Genomic DNA, 17551 nt, shown 5'->3' with positions numbered 1-17551 from the left:
AAATGTAAGGGTTTGTCTTGGAATAATTCTTTGAACATTGTAGCCCTATCTAATGCTACATAAAATATCAAAATCATCTCTCTTTCCCTCATAAGCATTTTAATGCCTTGCTTTAAATGTTGGATCAGAAAAAAGGAAAAGGAAAATTGCTGTACACTTCAGCAATAAATGTTTGTCATAAGAGGGTTAACTGCTGTTTTTATGTTTCTGAATCTTGAGGCTTATATTTACTTTTAAGTAGTTTTAATCTACATAGGGGTTGCTGTATGCAGGTATTCTGACTCTCTTCATAATTAGCATTTTCCTGTATATGTTCATAAATGTGTTTTGCCATTTTAGGGAGCACCCATGCATCATGTGGACAGGTGGATTCAGAAGGATCCCAATCCTGGTATTTCATGCAGAAGCTATTCTAACCAAGGACAGTTACATCCGCCTGATTGGGGGTAAATGTGGTTTTATGCAACTCATTATCTCAACAAGAGTATATAAAATGAAATTACCTGTATATGATTTCTCTTCTTGTCATATAAATAAATGAAATAGCTCTTGACATATTAGAGTTATGTGTTGCCTTGACTATAAATAAATAAATCAAAACAGTCAAGTTACAACCTTCTAAATTCCTAAGAGAAGAATTTAAACATGCTCTGAAAATGTCTGTTGAAAACAAGGAGTTAAAAAGTGCATAACATTGTTTGGAAGTCTAAAAAGTTCATAGGCTCTTTCTTGTGCAGCAACAGTAAATTAGCTGATTAAACAAACATGTGGGAAAAAGAAAGAAAGAGGGAGGGCCAGGGTGAATTTTGTAATTTACCCTTATTGGTTTTGCTGCATTAATAATAATAATAATAATAATAATAATAATAATAATTAGTAGTAGTAGTAGTAGTAGTAGTAGTAGTGTAGGTATAATGGAATGTGTCAAGTTCCCTAACACTGTTTCCCTTTGGCAGCCTTTGGCAGCCAGTGAAATATAATGTGGCTGGGGTGGTGTTACTAATTTGTGATACTTTCTTCACAGAGCGCTATCGCTTGTCTTTTAAGATTGTGAGAACAGACAGTCGCCTGGTGCGGAGCATTTTGTCAGCTCATGGATTCCGTGAGGTATGTTCATCAGGACTTGTTAAATATGAAGAGACTTAAAGTCCAATTATGTTTGCCTGCTCTTAAAGCCAAGAGACAGATATAGTTCAGAGCGTGGAGTGTGAAGATACAGCTGTTCAAACAAAAAGCATGACAAAGCACACTCCTGCATTAGGTAGCTTGTCATATATACTGTTTCTAATATGATTACTTTATAATGTACATTCCTTTTGTCTAGTATGATATTTTGAAACCTACAAATTGTATACATACCCAAAGAAACAAAGCATACCTGAAGAAACAAAGCTTGTGGAGGTGCAGTAATACTGGCTGTGTGAATTGTTTTTGTTTTGGAATCTAGTGCCTTGATTGGTAGGTAATATACTTTTCCCCAACTTCCTTGTCATGTCTAGGTACACCCAAGCAGCAATGAGTATAACCTTATGTGGACAGGATCCCATCTGAAACCCTACATTCTACGAACCCTCACAGATATTCAAAAGGTCAACCACTTCCCTAGGTAAGGGCATATGTGATGACTGCATAGAAATGCCTCTATAGAAGGGTGCAAATAAGCAGTGTGACTTGAATATGCACTATATTATTCTTCAGTCTCTCTCATAGCTTATGTAGAAAATTGGGACAAATGAGATTTATAAATTCCCATCACCAAAGTCCTCATGCTCAGTAAAACTTTCATAAAAACACTAATAAAATAGTTTTTAAATTAAAAAATAAAATAAAATCCCTTGCCATGAGATACTTGCTCAAAGAGTTGCCTATTATTGCTTAGAATTAATGGATCTCTAGAGAAATTGGAATGAGGAACCACCACCAAGAAATCTTTCTGTAAGCTTGGTACATTCATACCATCCTTTAGAATGCCTTCAGTAGGAGAGAGTCAATAATCAGTTGGTGACTGCAGACCTTTATGTTGTATTCAGACTGACAGTAGCAAGAGAGCAAGCTAGAATTGTGCAAGTTCCTTGTGTTCCTTAAAACTTGTGAGTGTTAAGGTAATTAATTTTCAAAATTCCTCACAAAGAGGCGACATCTGAAAACTGCATGTACATCTCTTCAGGTCTTATGAATTAACTCGAAAGGACAGATTGTACAAGAACATCATTCGCATGCAGCAAACCTATGGATTCAAAACCTTCCATGTGCTCCCTCAGACCTTCATTCTCCCTGCTGAATATCAAGAGTTTTGCTGTAAGTGACTGAATCAAAGTGACCAAGTATTAAGTAAAGTCGGGAAGTGTTTTTCATTTTTCATTTTATGACCTTCCTGGTGCTCCAGGCGACAAAATGTATGTCAGCTTTTGACATTGAAACTCATGATATTTCAATGACTCCCCTAGGAAAAGTCCTCTCCTAACCCTTTGAATCCTTGCAGTGGAGGTCATTCATGCATTGGGAAATCCTGGGAAATAGATATTTAAATGTGGGACATCTCTGTTCCTCCATACTAAGACTCATGACTTGGAGTCCTAAGCCTTAATTTTTTTAAAAAATCATCAGCCATTTGAGTGTAACAATTGACAGGGGGTGAGTCCCGAGCTCTGTGCTTACTTTAGTCTGGTTTGCACATAGCCATAAGCCAAACCATGGCTTATTGTGAATGAGCAAGCATGCTGGTGCACAGGGAGAGAATTGTGTCTTCTTTGCTCCTCCCCTGCTGTCGCTGAAGTACTTTAACTTAGCGTTATGCCCAAACAGGGGCTCACAAAATGTGATCAGTAACCAAAGTTTGTACTTGGCTTACTGCTTATGGTTTGGGAGAAAACAAACCACGAGCCTGGGTTTGGACATAGTTCTAAGGCAAACCATGGCTTAGGTGCTGGTAGTGCAACAGGAGTGAAGCAGCACAAGTTTCCCTGTGCAGTGGCACACTTGATCATTTAGGCATAAATCACAGGGGAATGGCTGTAGCTCAGTGACAGAGTATCGGTTTTGCATGAAGTCCCAGGTTCCATCCCTGGCATCTGCAGGTAGGGCTGGGAGAGAACCCTGTTGGAAATCCTGGAGAGCTGCTGCGGGTTAGGGTGGACAATACAGATGTAGATGAACCAATGATCTCACTCAGAATAAGGTAGCTTTCTATGTTAAGTACAAACCAGGCAAGTGAATTTTCCAAATCCCATAATTGCTATGTGTTGCTATCTGTGACCAAACTGAGTATAAAGTGAGGAGGAAAGATGCAGAATGAAAAGACACCTGTGGCAATTTTTAGCAGTTCATATAAAGACTGGCTGAAAGAGGCCCGTAAGTACTGCTGAAATTCCATTCAGTCATTGCTGGAAGCTGTGGCAATGTCTGGTAAACCTTTTGGTAAATCATTTGATAGTGTTTGTGATTTTTATTCTTTCTCAACCAGGTTCCTATTCAAAGGATAGGGGACCCTGGATAGTGAAGCCTGTGGCATCTTCTAGAGGACGAGGTGTCTATTTGATCAACAATGTAAGCACTTAAATATACCAAGCTTGATAAGTTGCTTGCATCTTTGAACAAGTGATAACGTTTCATGATAATGTTTTGGCCTCCACATAAATGTTCAGACTGTTAGGAGCAACACACTGAGTATGGTACTGTCTTGCTGCACTTGTCCTGTTCCCTGTCACTTGTATCAGATAAGCAAATTATTAGATACTTAGATGTTGCTTATTTGGTTTGTCAAATGCTAACAACAGAGCTTAGACAGAGCAAGCAGAATAGCTGTTACTGTTTTGGTTGCTACTTAACATGTGCAAGATGTCTGAGTCTTGGATACCAAGGAAGTAGTGTATATAAGACCTTTGACTTGGGACATGAATGTTTTAAAACTGAGTGAATTTCCTGGGTGAAATTCCAGTTGCTCCCTTTGTGCAAGCATTCCAGCTTGCCAGGTGGAACAATACCCTCTCCCATTGTGTGCCTTTCTGGGGGTTCTGACTCCCCAAGAGCCAATTTTTTTTGTAGTGGGAGGTGCTAACTTTGTGCAGGGCTTTCCTTGACATGGCTGATTAGGTGACTCCCGCCATATTGCCAGAGAGGTTATAGGAATATCTTTTCAGGGGTGTATCCAGTAGAAGAGGGGTAGATTCAGAAAAACTTTTTAAGTCTAGGAGCAGCTATGTTCAGGTGGTTGCTGTTTAAATGTGAAGCTTGTATGTTTTCTGTGCATTCTCACCTTCTGAGATCACTCGTTTGTTGGCTAATGTTACTTCTTAACAGACACATCCCCATTCTGGCAAGTGGAGATATCTTGAGGTTCATAGTGTAAAAGTTAACATACTTTTAGGGCAGCCACAGAATGATTAGAAGTGGCTATCTAATGGTAATGGGGTCATGTTGACCATACACTCATATGTTAGGCTAGTTGTCTGTATCGTGAGGCAAATTTTACCAAGCACTTGATCAGAAATCTGGAGAAGCAAGGGTGTGGTGACATTTTTGCTATAGGTAACTAGCTCACCTGAATCTATTGCATTCAGCACAGATTAGCACTTGGTAAATAGATTTCACCCATGGAGAACAGTGTAGCAGATTCACTGTTGACTGTTTTAACTACCTTGTCTATCACTAGTCGTGAAAGGAGCCATAATGGATAGGAAAGTTTATGTGTGTGTCCCCTAAAACTAATAGGCAAACTATAAAACTGAACAGTGAGTCACTGCTTTCACTCATATATATCTCTCCCTTCCCCATATTGAAGGGGCCAGTTTGTCTCATATGTTCTCAGCCTGGCTCCTTTCCCATGGAATAAGGCAGCTGCTAGCCAAGTGCATGAAGCAACTGTTTCCAGAGCTGCACAAGGCTTTACTCTCCGCTTCAAGGAAAGACATATGTGAGCAAAGGGTCAGAACCTGGAGAAAGGCACTCTAAGCTTATTTCCCATAATATCTGGTTCTTCCAGGATTGTTAAACCCACAGATCTGTCAGATGTCCTACTCCTTCTCTCCAGAGTGCTCTCCAGAATCTCATTCTTAAATTGCCTTAATCTCCTGCAGATAATAGGGGATGCTTTTGTTTCTGTGTGTCACACTAGATAAATACAAAGTTTTCCAGTTGACTGTAGTTAACTTGTTCATACCCAAACTTATTTGAATAGTGGTTGCTCCATAGGAAAGCCACTTTAGACTTGATTATATTGCTGTTAGAAACCGTATCTGTGTTCTGTGCTTTCAGGATGTTGCAGCCCTCAGACTTACCCACATGCGGTCTATTCCTGTCAAAATATGAGCCCTTGATCATGACTTTATCACATTAGCTTTTACTATATTGAACTGTCATAAGTATCATAGTTGTCGCACACAGTTCTTTTCTGTGCTCACAGTTCAAAGCCTTGGACAGAATTGCCTAGTTCGGCATTTGGACTGTGGTGCAGAAAGCATTATGTAAGGAAGTTGTTTTCTCTGCTGATGTTGTGCAGCCTGAATCCTATGCATGCTTACTTAGAAATTTGTCCCACTGTGTTTAGTGGAGGTTACTCCTAGGTAAGTCTGCATAGGATTGCAGGTTTAGTTCCTGTTACAGAGTTCTCATTCACATCAATGTGGTCAACAATTCCAGTTTTTGCTGGAAGGAAAGAATAATATTAAAAACTTGAAAGGGAGAAACACCACCACTTAATTCTGATCCAGTTTTGATATGAGAGGGAGCCCTGTGATTGTGTAGAATCATAGAATCTTAGAGTTGGGAGGGACCCCGAGGGTCATCTAGTTCAACCCCCTGCAATGCAGGAATCTCAACTAGATCATACAGCCTCTACTTAAAAACCTCCAAGGAAAAAGAGTCCACCACCTCTTATGGGAGTCTGTTCCACTGCCAAACAGCTGTTACTGTCAGAAAGTTCCTCCTGATGTTTAGTTGGGATCTCCTTTCTTATCACTTAAATCCATTGGTTCAGGTCCTAGACTCCAAAGCAGGAGAAAACAAGCTTGATAATAAGCTGCATTCTATTTTGCTCTCTGATGCATTTGTATTATATGAAGAGGGATAATTTCTGAAAATGTTGAACTTGGTGTTTGATATTTGCATATCTTTATAAACAATAACAAGGATGCGTTCATATAAAGACAGTTTTGCAGCACTTAATTCTTGCTATTCTGCTCTAAGCTGCAAGTGGAATAGCAACTTTGTTTCAAGATTTCTGGAATCAAAATAACTTTCTGCAGCCATGTGGGCAATCTCATTTCTCTAGCTCCAAATGTTTTAGGGCCGGCATAGGCAAACTCTGTTCTCCAGATGTTTTGGCACTACAGTGGTACCACTGGTTACGAACTTAATTCGTTCTGGAAGGTCCATTCTTAACCTGAAACCATTCTTAACCTGAGGTACCACTTTAGCTAATGGGGCCTCCTGCTGCCACCGCTCCGCCAGCACACGATTTCTGTTTTCATCCTGGGGCAAAGTTCTTAACCCGAGGTACTAGTTCTGGGTTAGCAGAGTCTGTAACCCGAAGTGTTTGTAACCTGAGGTACCACTGTACAACTCCCAACATCCCTGACCACTGGTCTTGTTAGCTAGGGATGATGAGAGTTGTAGTCCCAAAACATCTGCAGGGCCGAGTTTTAGGGGGACAAATTTCATTCAGACGGTGGTGTGTATGTATTTAAGAGGATAAATGCTCCCTTTTCACTTGTTGCACTGCCAATTATATTTTTATCTACTCGCCCCACATCCCTCCTGAATCTGTTCAGGGTTTTTACACAACCCTCTGGAACTGAATTTGGGAAAGGGCCCAAGGGATGTAAAGTTCCATTGAGCAAATCCTTGCACAAGTGGGACAACTTCATTGGATACGACCCAATAGCTTTTGCCACAGCGTTTGGTTAACCTAGTAATCAGGCAAACATTCCCTGGCATGCAGCAATTGTGGGATAGTTTGTTAACATTCAGATGTCCTGTTCCTCACTCCAATGTGCTGTCTGTTTCTTCCTGTAGCCAAGTCAGATTTCCCTTGAAGAGAACATCTTGGTCTCCCGCTACATCAACAACCCTCTACTCATAGATGGTGAGTTTGTGTCTGAGTTAACTTTTCCTTCAGGAGATGTAAGTGGAGGCTTCAGAATTTTATTTATTGATTTATTATATTTATATCCTACATTTCTTCCAATAAGCTCAAGGCAGCATATGTGGTTCTAGCCCTCTGCCAGTTTCTTTCAATAACCCTGTGAAGTGCATTAGGCTGAGAGATAGCAATGGGCCCAGTCACCTGATGAGCTACAGAACTGAGTGGTGGTTTGAACCTGGTTATTGAATAATAGGAAAACAATTCTGATTCTGTTGTGAAACATTTACCCTATTAAAAATACAGTTGTGTCATCCAAATGCACAAAGCATCACTATTCAGGAATACTCACTGAAATATCTGATCCCCTGACCCTGTTGTTCTCAACTCTTAGGTAGGTTCAATTTGTGGCCACTGATCAGTGTTGTTCCTTTTTCAGATTTCAAATTTGATGTGCGACTGTACGTTCTGGTGACGTCCTATGACCCCCTTGTCATCTACCTCTATGAGGAAGGTCTGGCCAGGTATGTGTCAGTTCTGTGTCCCATGCTGTAGAAGGCAAATATTTTGCTCCACAAAGTTGATGAGTCAGGTGTCTTAATCTCATTTTGTGACTGTCTCTTAAGATATTGAAGAGGTCTCTTGGTAATCGTACTCAGCTTTTGGAAGTTAGGAATCATGAATCAATGCTTATAAAGTATCTAGATAAAAATTATTTTCTCTCATTATGAGTGCATTTCCATTCATTTCCTGTCCTATTCTTCTCAAGCACCAAGTGTTGGGGCAGTCTCTAGTGGAGAATCTGCTGAGCTTAGCTACTGGCTGAAATTCAAGTAGCCTCAGCAATGACAGGGAATTATGGAATATACTGTGTTTTTTCGTGTATAATTTGGGGATTCCTAATTAAGAAAACACCCCTTAGCACTACCCATGTATAAGACAAGCCCCAATGTTAAACCTAATTTTCTGGTAAAAAAAACCCCTAGTCTTATACTGTACACGGAAAAATACAGTATGTATTAGTGAATGAAATGCCATTTCCTGACTGTGGCCTTGAGGTGGCAGTAGTGGACTTTAAGGGTTTCATTGCCTTCCAAAGTTTTTGTCTTTCCTGAATTTGTGAGTATAGGCACAAGGGAAAGCTTTCATGACTTTGGCGCCATCAGGTTACAACTCTTTTTGTCCACATATTTCCTTCTCTGGCCAAAATGCCAAGAAACCTATACTAAAGGAACATAGGAAGGTGTTTTATACCAGGTCAGGCATGTGTCCGACCCATTATTTTAATTGAGAACTTGGTTCGAAAAGTTTAAGCATTCCACAGCCTTTCTTCAGTAGCTATATTAAGAACTAGAGGCAGTATGCAATGACTTGTAGGAAGTGGCACAACAATACTGCATGTGAGATAATATGGGATAAAAGCAGAATGTTGCTCCCTGTGTACTGAATTTAGGAAGATGTTGTGGTGTCCTTAGTATGTAGTGTTATGGGACAGTGGTCCTCTCTTGTTTGATATGGGCAAATGGGTTGCAAACTGTGTCATATATTTTGACTTGTTCCAGAGCAACTTTCCATTCTAGCTCTGGGCGTCCTTTGCAGGTAACAATCTGATACTTTAAAGTGGAAGGTATATTTGTGATGAACCTCTTTTGTCCCTACTCCTCCGAATGATCTTGGCATTTGTCTCTTATCGCCTCACGTGAAGTAGATTTATTTATTGCATTTTCCATAAATTCTTGTCTCCTAAAGTGGCTCACATCAGTAAGAATAAGAGAAGAGGCCCTGATATTAGGCATACTAACTTAAAAACAAACAAACCCACAAAAGTGAAAGGAGTGAAGGGAAAAGGTAGAGGAGGGAGATCAGTTCTTCAAGGCCAGAACAAAGTGGAGAACTATATAAGCAGGCATTTGTTTTTATTCATGCTGATCTTCCCTTTGCTGGTGTTCTTGTTTGAATAGCAAATGGTGGCTCTTGTTTCTTTGGCTGATAGCTGGGGCCAGAGTGTTCTTTCCTCTTGCTTCTACAGTTCCAGGGCAACAGGCAGCTGGAGCTGAGTGTTCTTTCAGGCTGTAAAGGGGGAAGCGAACTCCCTGCAGCTGCTTCGTCTCTGGCTGATGGATGAGGCCAAGTTGGTCTCCCTCTTGCCTTGATGTTATTCCTGGGAGGCAAGGGCTGTGGCTTTCCAGTGGCCCTCGGCCCTCTGGTCAATGGCAGAAGTCACCGTATGTTTCCCTTCTGCTCTCCAGTCTCGGAGCAGTTCACTTATCAAGTGAACGTACTTAATTGTGAGCTGATTTTTTTGGGCGGGGCGGAATCAACTTTACACTTGAGTATCACAGCACAACAGGCAGCTTCTGTGGTGCATCTTAAAACAGCCCGTTGTACACTATCAAAATAAGGTGCAAAAGGCTTAGATGCATGCTGGTAATTTTTTGTGTAACTACCTTTGCAAAGTGAATGTTGTTGCCACCTCCTTTTGTGGGCTTTTGTGTTCTTTAGCAGCCTGTGCCCTTCACTTTTGCTGGTTTCGGATTGTGCGCAAACTTCTGACAGCAGTGAAGTGCCAGTAGGGGGCACTCAGGCACAGGTTTTGCAAGTTTCTTCCTCAACTTAGTTTTTCTTTGTTTGGAGTCAAAGGGAAAAAGTCAGTTATTTTAAAATATCAAGTTTTAAAGAGCTATATTTTGGGGCCTAAACTCTTCCAGGCAGACACTTGTAGTTGGACCAGCGCTGATCTGTGGAGAAAACGCAGAGTCGTTTTGTGGAAATACAATGGGTTGAGCAGAAAACCAAATGTGCTTGAGAGGGGCCCCAGAAGGAGAAGGGGTGGGAAAAGGACGTGGCTGCGCAACTATGCTCTGAAACGAAGGAGCAGGCAGCCGAACCTCGCAGTGCCTGACAGTGTGCTGCTTTCCTGTTCCCTAAGCCCCCTAGTGCCCTCTCCTTTGGTAGTCCTGCTTGCTAATTAGCACTGGCTCCATGGAGATATTTACCTTTTCTCTGCTGGATTCCTGTGGTTTCCAAAGAATTCAGGTACTTACTGTGAGCCAAGGAATTCACATTACCTCATAGACTGTGTTGTGGCCAGAGCCTGTTACAGCAGCCCAGTCCCCTTTTCAGTAACCCCTGCCTGGCAGGCCCTTGATGTTTGGGGAATGTAGCTAACTTAAGCAGTGGGGGGGTTGCAGTTGGTCTCATGATCCTCCTTTCTCTCTCCCCCCACCTCCTAGGTTATAGCAAACATATCAGTTTTGAGGAACAGTATTTTGTCCTTCTTGCTACTACTGAGCATGCCTCGATCGGTTAAGCTAGTATGAAGCAGAATACCACTATTGGTTTCCTACATTGAAGAGCGTTGGGCATATTGACAGGATATAAGAATGTTGGTGCTATCTGTAGTTGTGCATGTGAAGTAGTAGCTAGAATTTGAAAATGGTTCTTCATTTTTTTGTAAGTGGCTTAGAAACTTTTTTGTAGTAAGCAACTAATTATAATAATAGAATTGTAGAATTGTAGAGTTGGAAGGGACCGCGAGGGTCATCTAGTCCAACCCCCTGCAATGCAGGGATCTTTTGCCCATTGTGGGGCTTGAACCCACGGCCTTGTGATTAAGAGTCTCATACTCTACAAGTAATAAATTATGTACCCATTAGGAGATTACATAGATCTGACTGAAGAAGTATGGAGAATTTGGAGTGGCATTCAAAATGGTACACTGGGCCAAGTTGTTTGTGTTTATATACAGTCTTTCCTCCTGTAGGAGCCCAGGGGGTGCACAGCAATGTTACAATACAAAAATCAAAGTAAAACTCCTTAAAGCTTGATTGTCTAAAACAAGAAGCCTAATGTAACGCAGCCAGCCCACCATACCAGCTACTGGCTTCCAGGGCTTATTCAGGTTCCCACAGCCCAGATGAATAAATATGTTTCGTTGACATCTGAAAATTTTCAGTGTGGGGAAACCTCATAGAGGGAATTCCATAACCAGGGCGCCACTACCATGAAGGCTCAGTCTTGGGCAACCAGCTTACAGGCTATACCTGGTGGCAGAACCATTAGCAGGACCTCTTCTGCTGATCTCAAAGCGGGAGTCAGTTTGGAGACCAACAGACTTATGGGGAAGAGCTCTCCCCACTTTAATTTCCTTGGCACGGTTTATATACCATAATGCCATTTGTGTGTCCTCATTCAATTTAAGTTCCATCATTCGTTTGCAATAATATTGGATTTTCCACAAAACTTTGAGTTGCTAATTAATTTGCATCGAATTTTCTGATGCCCCCGAGCATGATCTGATTTAACGCGTTTATTTTACTGGTATTTAGAACACTAGGCTAAAAATGCTGAAACTGCCAAGCTGGCCTAATAAATTATTTGCATTTGGTATCCCTCAATTGTTCCTAATTAACTTAAGAAACAGAACATTTTTTTTAGTTGAAAAATAAAGCATTGACAAATTTTCCACTCCACATTCCTGTTCATTTGTTATTCCTGTGTCCATATGGAGTTAAATGGTTTAAAAGTCGTTTAAACTGCTTCCTGCATTGAGGATGGGGTCCTTCAATTAGTTCACATAAGTCCAATTATGTGACACAAACAGAAAAAATAATCAAAGATGGTTCCTGTTACTGATGTTGGCAGAACAGATAATGAATTCAGTCGCACTGCTGTTTCTAAATGTATGTGTGTTTCCTGGATAAGACTGCAAATAGCCCATTGCAATTTGGTAGTGGATAAGAGACTGTGAAAAAGAGATGATAGCAATTTCTGATATGGTGTGATGAGGGATGGGTTTGGGGAGGAAGCATGGAAGTTGGCAGCTAGCTTTCATCAGATGTATAGGTGAGGGGAGAAAGTAATATTTAGCCATTCCCCAATCTCTAGATAAAAGATGATGGGACAATTGGCCTGCTATGCTTTGAATTATTGTTGTAGTCTTGGTTCTTGTTTTGTAGGTTTGCAACTGTGAGATATGACCAGGGAGCAAAGAATATTAAGAACCAATTCATGCATTTAACAAACTACAGTGTCAACAAGAAGAGTGGTGACTATGTCAGGTACTTACATTTTGCTGAGGAGTTTTTGAGTTTTCAGTTGTCCAGAGAAAAGCAGCCAAAGCCATGATATTTATTTAAATATATTTTTATCCTGCCTGTTACACCCTGCCCCCACAAAGTAGCTTACAGCAGTTAATATATATAATACATTGAATAATGAAGCACTAAAAAACAAAACTAGTATTTTGTTGTGGCTGTCTTAAATTGATGCAGACACTGATTTAGAGACCACCTTAACCCAGTAGATCTCTGTGGTCTGCGGGAAGGTTTCTTCTGCAAGCTTCAAAGATCTCAGCCGCCCCCTCTGTGGTAACTTGGATCAGTCTTTTTTAGTGTGGCTGCCTGTTCAGCGGAACAGCATTACTGTTGAGATATGACAGACATCCACTTTTGGCACTTTCCAGAAACAATTGAAGACATTCTTGTTTCTACAGGCTTTCCCAGTTGAATAAATGTGTATTTGCCACGAGTCTCTATTTTGTATTGTCTTAGTTTTGTTTTAAAGGTATTGGCTGTTTTGTGTGTTGTTAACTTTTTTTGCTGTTTTTATTGTACTTTCCCTTGAAATGCTTGCATAGAAGGTGATTAATAAAATAATAATAATGGTGATGATGATCTATGATCTATGATTCTATGTGCTACTTGTAAGACTTGACCCAAATGGTTTATTTCTGTTAAACATTTGTCAACAATAATTAATACAAAAATCCAAAACTTGTAAATTGACATTTAAACAGAAATATGAGACATTATACTGAAGTTCCTGAAAGTGTGAAATCTATTTCATTGGTTATAGCTGTGATGACCCTGAAGTGGAAGATTATGGGAACAAATGGAGTATGAGTGCAATGCTAAGGTATCTGAAACAGGAAGGGAAAGATACTACAGGTGAGTAGAGAACTGTTACCCCCAGAACAGCACATGATAGGAAGAGAGGAGGGGTAATTCCGTCTGGCAAGCAAAAATTATTGCTCTGACGGAACGATCAGAAGAGTGTGAGGTTGAATACTTCCCATGTGTCTTTTGTAAACACACTATTCCCTATGTAGTATTCACTTTATTAAGTGAATGCTTTTCATCCTGGAATTCTATATTTCTATATTTTATTGGACAGTTTCTTTTCCACACGTTTGATTGATTTGCTGATAGCATCATGAATGAGCAATGCAAATTAGAAATTCCTTTTAGCAACAAGTTCTTAGCATTAATTGATGATGACTAGCATCAGTACCAGCGTTGTCAAAATTCTTTTTTAGTGGAAGGAGACCGGTGAACTCAAAAGTGTGTAATGCATGGAATAATGCATGGTGTTTGAAGCAGGCATTGTTTTTGCAATAGTGAAGAGTCAATGCCTATGAGAATATCTGGCTTTCATTTTCATGTGAGAATTGAAATGGCTTGCAATAAATATATACACAGGTGGTTTGGCCAGACTAAGACATGAGCATTCTGATGTACTTAAAAAATTTTGGATCAATTTTGTGTTTGTCTGAAATCTTGAAAGTGATAGACGATAGTCTGCAACAGAAATGGACAAATTATTTATTCATGTGGGGTCACTAGTCTCCTGACAGTGGTATTGAGGCCAAGAGAATATTTTTTGGCACAGTAGCTAGGTTCCATAATAAAACTGATGCTTCCTAAAGGTTTTACATAGCTTTTGTGCTTGGGCATAGCAATACATACAAATGTGTACAATTGCTGATAGTCAAGAAAAGCTATAACATTAAAGTGGAATACCTTTCTTGAAAAGCAGCAAGTTTACAAACTTTTTATTTTTCCATGGAATGAAAGTGTAGGCAAATATATTAGGGGTTTCATTAAAAAATAATGATAGGGCTAACAGGGACTGGAACTAATTGCCTTGAGGGCTGTCATTAGGTTATCCTAGTTTAGAAGAGGCATAACTTGCAAAAGTTGTGGAATTCTGTCCCCACGGAGGTTCGCCTGGCACCTTCATTATATAGCTTTTGTTGTATGCTGAAGACACACCTCTTTACCTTGGCCTTTACCTCTTGAGTTATATATTTCGAAGACCCACTCTAGTTGTGATTGTAATTAGTTTTAAACTGTTTTAATACTGCATTTTATACTGCTGTAACCAGCCCTAGGACCTTCTGATGAAGGGTGGGTAATAAATCTAATAATTAATAATTATAATAAGCAATAACACTTTACATTGTACCGCAAAACTAGAATATTACTTTACTTGGTTTTAATTCTTATACTTTGGTTGGTATTTATGGTGTACCTATAAGCAAGTCTCCTAATTCCTTCCTACAAGTTTCTTTTAAAGTTCCCTTGTGGGCGTGCTCTTATGAGCTTTCTGTTTGCTGGCTTTTGTTGATGCTCATGTTCTTATGTGTCTTTGTTTCAATATCACAGGTTAAAAATCCTCATATCAAATTTCTCATTCTTTTTCGCTTTACCCTTTTCTCCTTCCAGCTCTGATGGCCAGTGTAGAGGATCTGATAATAAAGACAATACTTTCAGCTGAACTGGTAATAGCTGCTGCCTGCAAAGCCTTTCTCCCACACCGAGGTGTTTGTTTTGGTAAGGAAATGAAGGCACCTCATCTGTTGTATGTAGTTTCTCTGACAATGCAATCCTATATGTGTCTAGTCAGAAGTAAGTTACATTGAGTTCAGAGGAACTTTTATTTCCAGGAAGGGTGAAAGGATTCCAGCCTTATGGTGGAATTCAGTATAGCACTAAGTGGGGTATGCATGGGGATGGGGACAAGGTCTGCTCATGCAATGGGACATGCCCAGTGCGTGTCATGACATCATGCACGCTGCCCAGTCTCGGAACCTGACTTCCAGTGACACAGGAAGTCAGGTTCTGAGACCTCACAAGGCCTTGAATGTGACTTCTGGTGCTTCGCGAGGCACCGGAAGTTACAACAGGGGCCCTGCAGTGTGGGTGCTGAGTACCCATGACAATTTTTTTTGTGGCTGCTCAGGCACCCAGAGCCCCCTGTAGTTGGCACCCCTGCCCCCAACCCTCCAGAGCAAATTTAAGGGGTGCACAGGGGGAAGCCCCGTTGTACTAGCACACCTCGTTCCCCACATCCAACAACTTAGTTGAATCTCCCCCTTCAGTGTTTCTTCTTCCTCGGGTCATATTTTGAAGGGAGTATGGGTAATTTGCACTTCATACTAGATCATTAATGGACAAAGAATGGGCCAGACACCTTCTGTAGACCATATGAAGTTATAAGCAGCTGTTCTTTGAATGATGCCACACATGGTCACAACATGGGTGGCTGGTTGTGTTCGTTGCTTGTGTACGTCCACTGTGGCATGGGCTGCTGTCAAAGAACAACTGTAACAGGTAAGCTGCTTTGTTTTTCTTAGTAATGTAGTATGGGCAGGATGCCAGCAATTAAATTAACATGCAAGGTTTAAAATGCAAGAGAATATTCATCTGTTCAGTGCACGGATGACCTAGAGGGTGCATTCCGCTAGTAAAAGTGTAACAAAAAAGCACTCAACTTATTAATGAAAGACTAGGAATGGCAGCAGCTGTGAGATGGAAAACTTAATCCTTTTTTAAAAAAAGAAAAGAAAAGAAAAGAAAAGCATATTTCTTGTTCACAGTTTGAAAATGTGCATCAGATTTCTCCTGAAATAAGAGGGCTTCAATGATGCTTTAAGAACAGAAGGAATTCAATTGGCGTCATTGTCCCTGCCCTTTATGATCTCTTGGGTCTCTCTGCTTCTCATGGCATTTTGTTTCTTTTTGTCTTGCATTTGGTTGCTTTTGTGTCCTGGTTTTTTTTTGGGGGGGGGAGAGCAGTCTACGTTGGAGATTATTCAACTAGTTCCTGGTGAGTGTGGTATTGCCCAATGCTTTCTCCTAACCCCGGTTCCACAGTGGGTGGGGAAGGATCACTGGCTCTTCCCCAGGACTTGAGTTGAAAGGGGAGCTGAGATATGCTTTGACTGCATACTTGCCAGGTGCAGGTGCAGAGCCAAAGCAAGCCTCCACTTCTGCCTCTCTTCCTTGGCTCTGAACTTGAGGAACTTGAGGTGGAGACATGTGGGTTTGCCTCTGTTAGGCACTCTGAGCTTGGAAGATGCTACCGGAGCAGAAGAACTTGACACATCTCCGACTTCCCTTGCTTTGAGATGAAGATGAAACAGGGAAGCTTGTTTCTGTGTTTACTTACATAGTTTTATTTGTATGCAGCCTTTCCACAGCTTACAACATGAAAAAATATATAACTACAACATAACAAAAGTAGTCATAAACCATAAATAAAACATTAAAAAATACACAACCACATAAACCACAAGATCTAAAATAAAGACACAAAAAAAGAACAGCAACAAGTCCCACCAAACAACCCGCCCCAAAACCCACCCCAGCCCAAGAGGGTGTTCAGCAGCCTCAGCTTTTGTAGCTGGGGTCAGTCAAGGCCCTGCTCTCCCAGACCAGGTGGAAAAGGCTTGTAAGAAGGGAAGCAGATCTTCCTGGCTGTTTGTTGAGTACTTGTAGGATCCAGAACGAAACCAAGGCTCCACAAACCCCCTCCAGTAATAAAGCAGTGACGAGGCTTCTTGTATGGTGAGGAATGCCTCACACTTCTCCCCAGCTCCAAGCTTGGAGCTAAAGAGCGAGGTAGAGGATGGTAACTAATCTTGTACGTTTGAGACATGCAGCATTAGGTCAAGGACAAGATCTGTCCTATTGGAGGAGGGACATAATATTGATGAAGACTCAGGCTTCCTCAACCTCGGCCCTCCAGATGTTTTGAGACTACAGTTCCCACCATCCCTGACCACTGGTCCTGCTAGCTAGGGATCATGGGAGTTGTGGGCCAAAAACATCTGGAGGGCCAAGGTTGAAGAAGCCTGATGAAGACAAATATTTGAAAGCCAGCCGTACATTGTCCACCCTGGCTCCAATTTTATCTCAATTATTAAAATAATTAACTCAAATGTAAGAACATAACATATTTCCTTTCTGGATTAGATCAACAATCCATCTATTTGTAATACCCACTTTCCTCCAGTGCCTAACCAGATGCTCCTGGAAGCTCAGAAACTGAGCGTAATTGTCATTGCTGTCTCCTGTTGAGTATAATTAGAAATACGCTGTCTTGAGTATTTCAATTATTATGGTGATCTTCCATGTATTTGTCAAATCCTTTTAAAAGCTATTTAGGTTAGTGGTTGTTGCAGCCGTCTGTAGCACTGAATCCCACAATGCCTGTCAGTTGCATTGGGTAGCCCAGAGCTGTAGTTGAAATTAATGAAAAAGCTGAAATTACTCTCCAGTACAATGTCCATATCACTCCTTGTTTTTGTCTTTCTTAGGCCTCTCTCATAATGACACACTACCCCAATGATTTTAGTTCTTATTTCTTAACAACAACCCCCCCCCCCAGTTTTCTCCAGCTTTGCAATAT

At 40.8% G+C, this 17551-nt stretch overlaps 1 protein-coding gene across 8 annotated transcripts in view; it reads left to right on the top strand.

Annotated features, from left to right (window-relative positions):
* The window catches only part of TTLL5 (tubulin tyrosine ligase like 5), a 111730-nt gene that overhangs the window by 6849 nt on the left and 87330 nt on the right, over positions 1 to 17551 (top strand). For all 8 annotated transcript variants that reach the window (XM_053378940.1, XM_053378931.1, XM_053378922.1 and 5 more), the window contains exons 3-12: positions 340 to 446; positions 1025 to 1107; positions 1500 to 1606; positions 2168 to 2298; positions 3464 to 3546; positions 7012 to 7081; positions 7518 to 7602; positions 12037 to 12138; positions 12935 to 13026; positions 14584 to 14691. In XM_053378940.1, the coding sequence (XP_053234915.1) occupies positions 340 to 446; positions 1025 to 1107; positions 1500 to 1606; positions 2168 to 2298; positions 3464 to 3546; positions 7012 to 7081; positions 7518 to 7602; positions 12037 to 12138; positions 12935 to 13026; positions 14584 to 14691 (968 nt within the window). The remainder of the gene's footprint in view (positions 1 to 339; positions 447 to 1024; positions 1108 to 1499; positions 1607 to 2167; positions 2299 to 3463; positions 3547 to 7011; positions 7082 to 7517; positions 7603 to 12036; positions 12139 to 12934; positions 13027 to 14583; positions 14692 to 17551) is intronic.

This window comes from Podarcis raffonei, chromosome 1, assembly GCF_027172205.1.
Source record: "Podarcis raffonei isolate rPodRaf1 chromosome 1, rPodRaf1.pri, whole genome shotgun sequence".
In the NCBI taxonomy this organism is placed as follows: Eukaryota; Metazoa; Chordata; class Lepidosauria; order Squamata; family Lacertidae; genus Podarcis; species Podarcis raffonei.
This window is presented reverse-complemented; position numbering and strand designations above follow the sequence as displayed.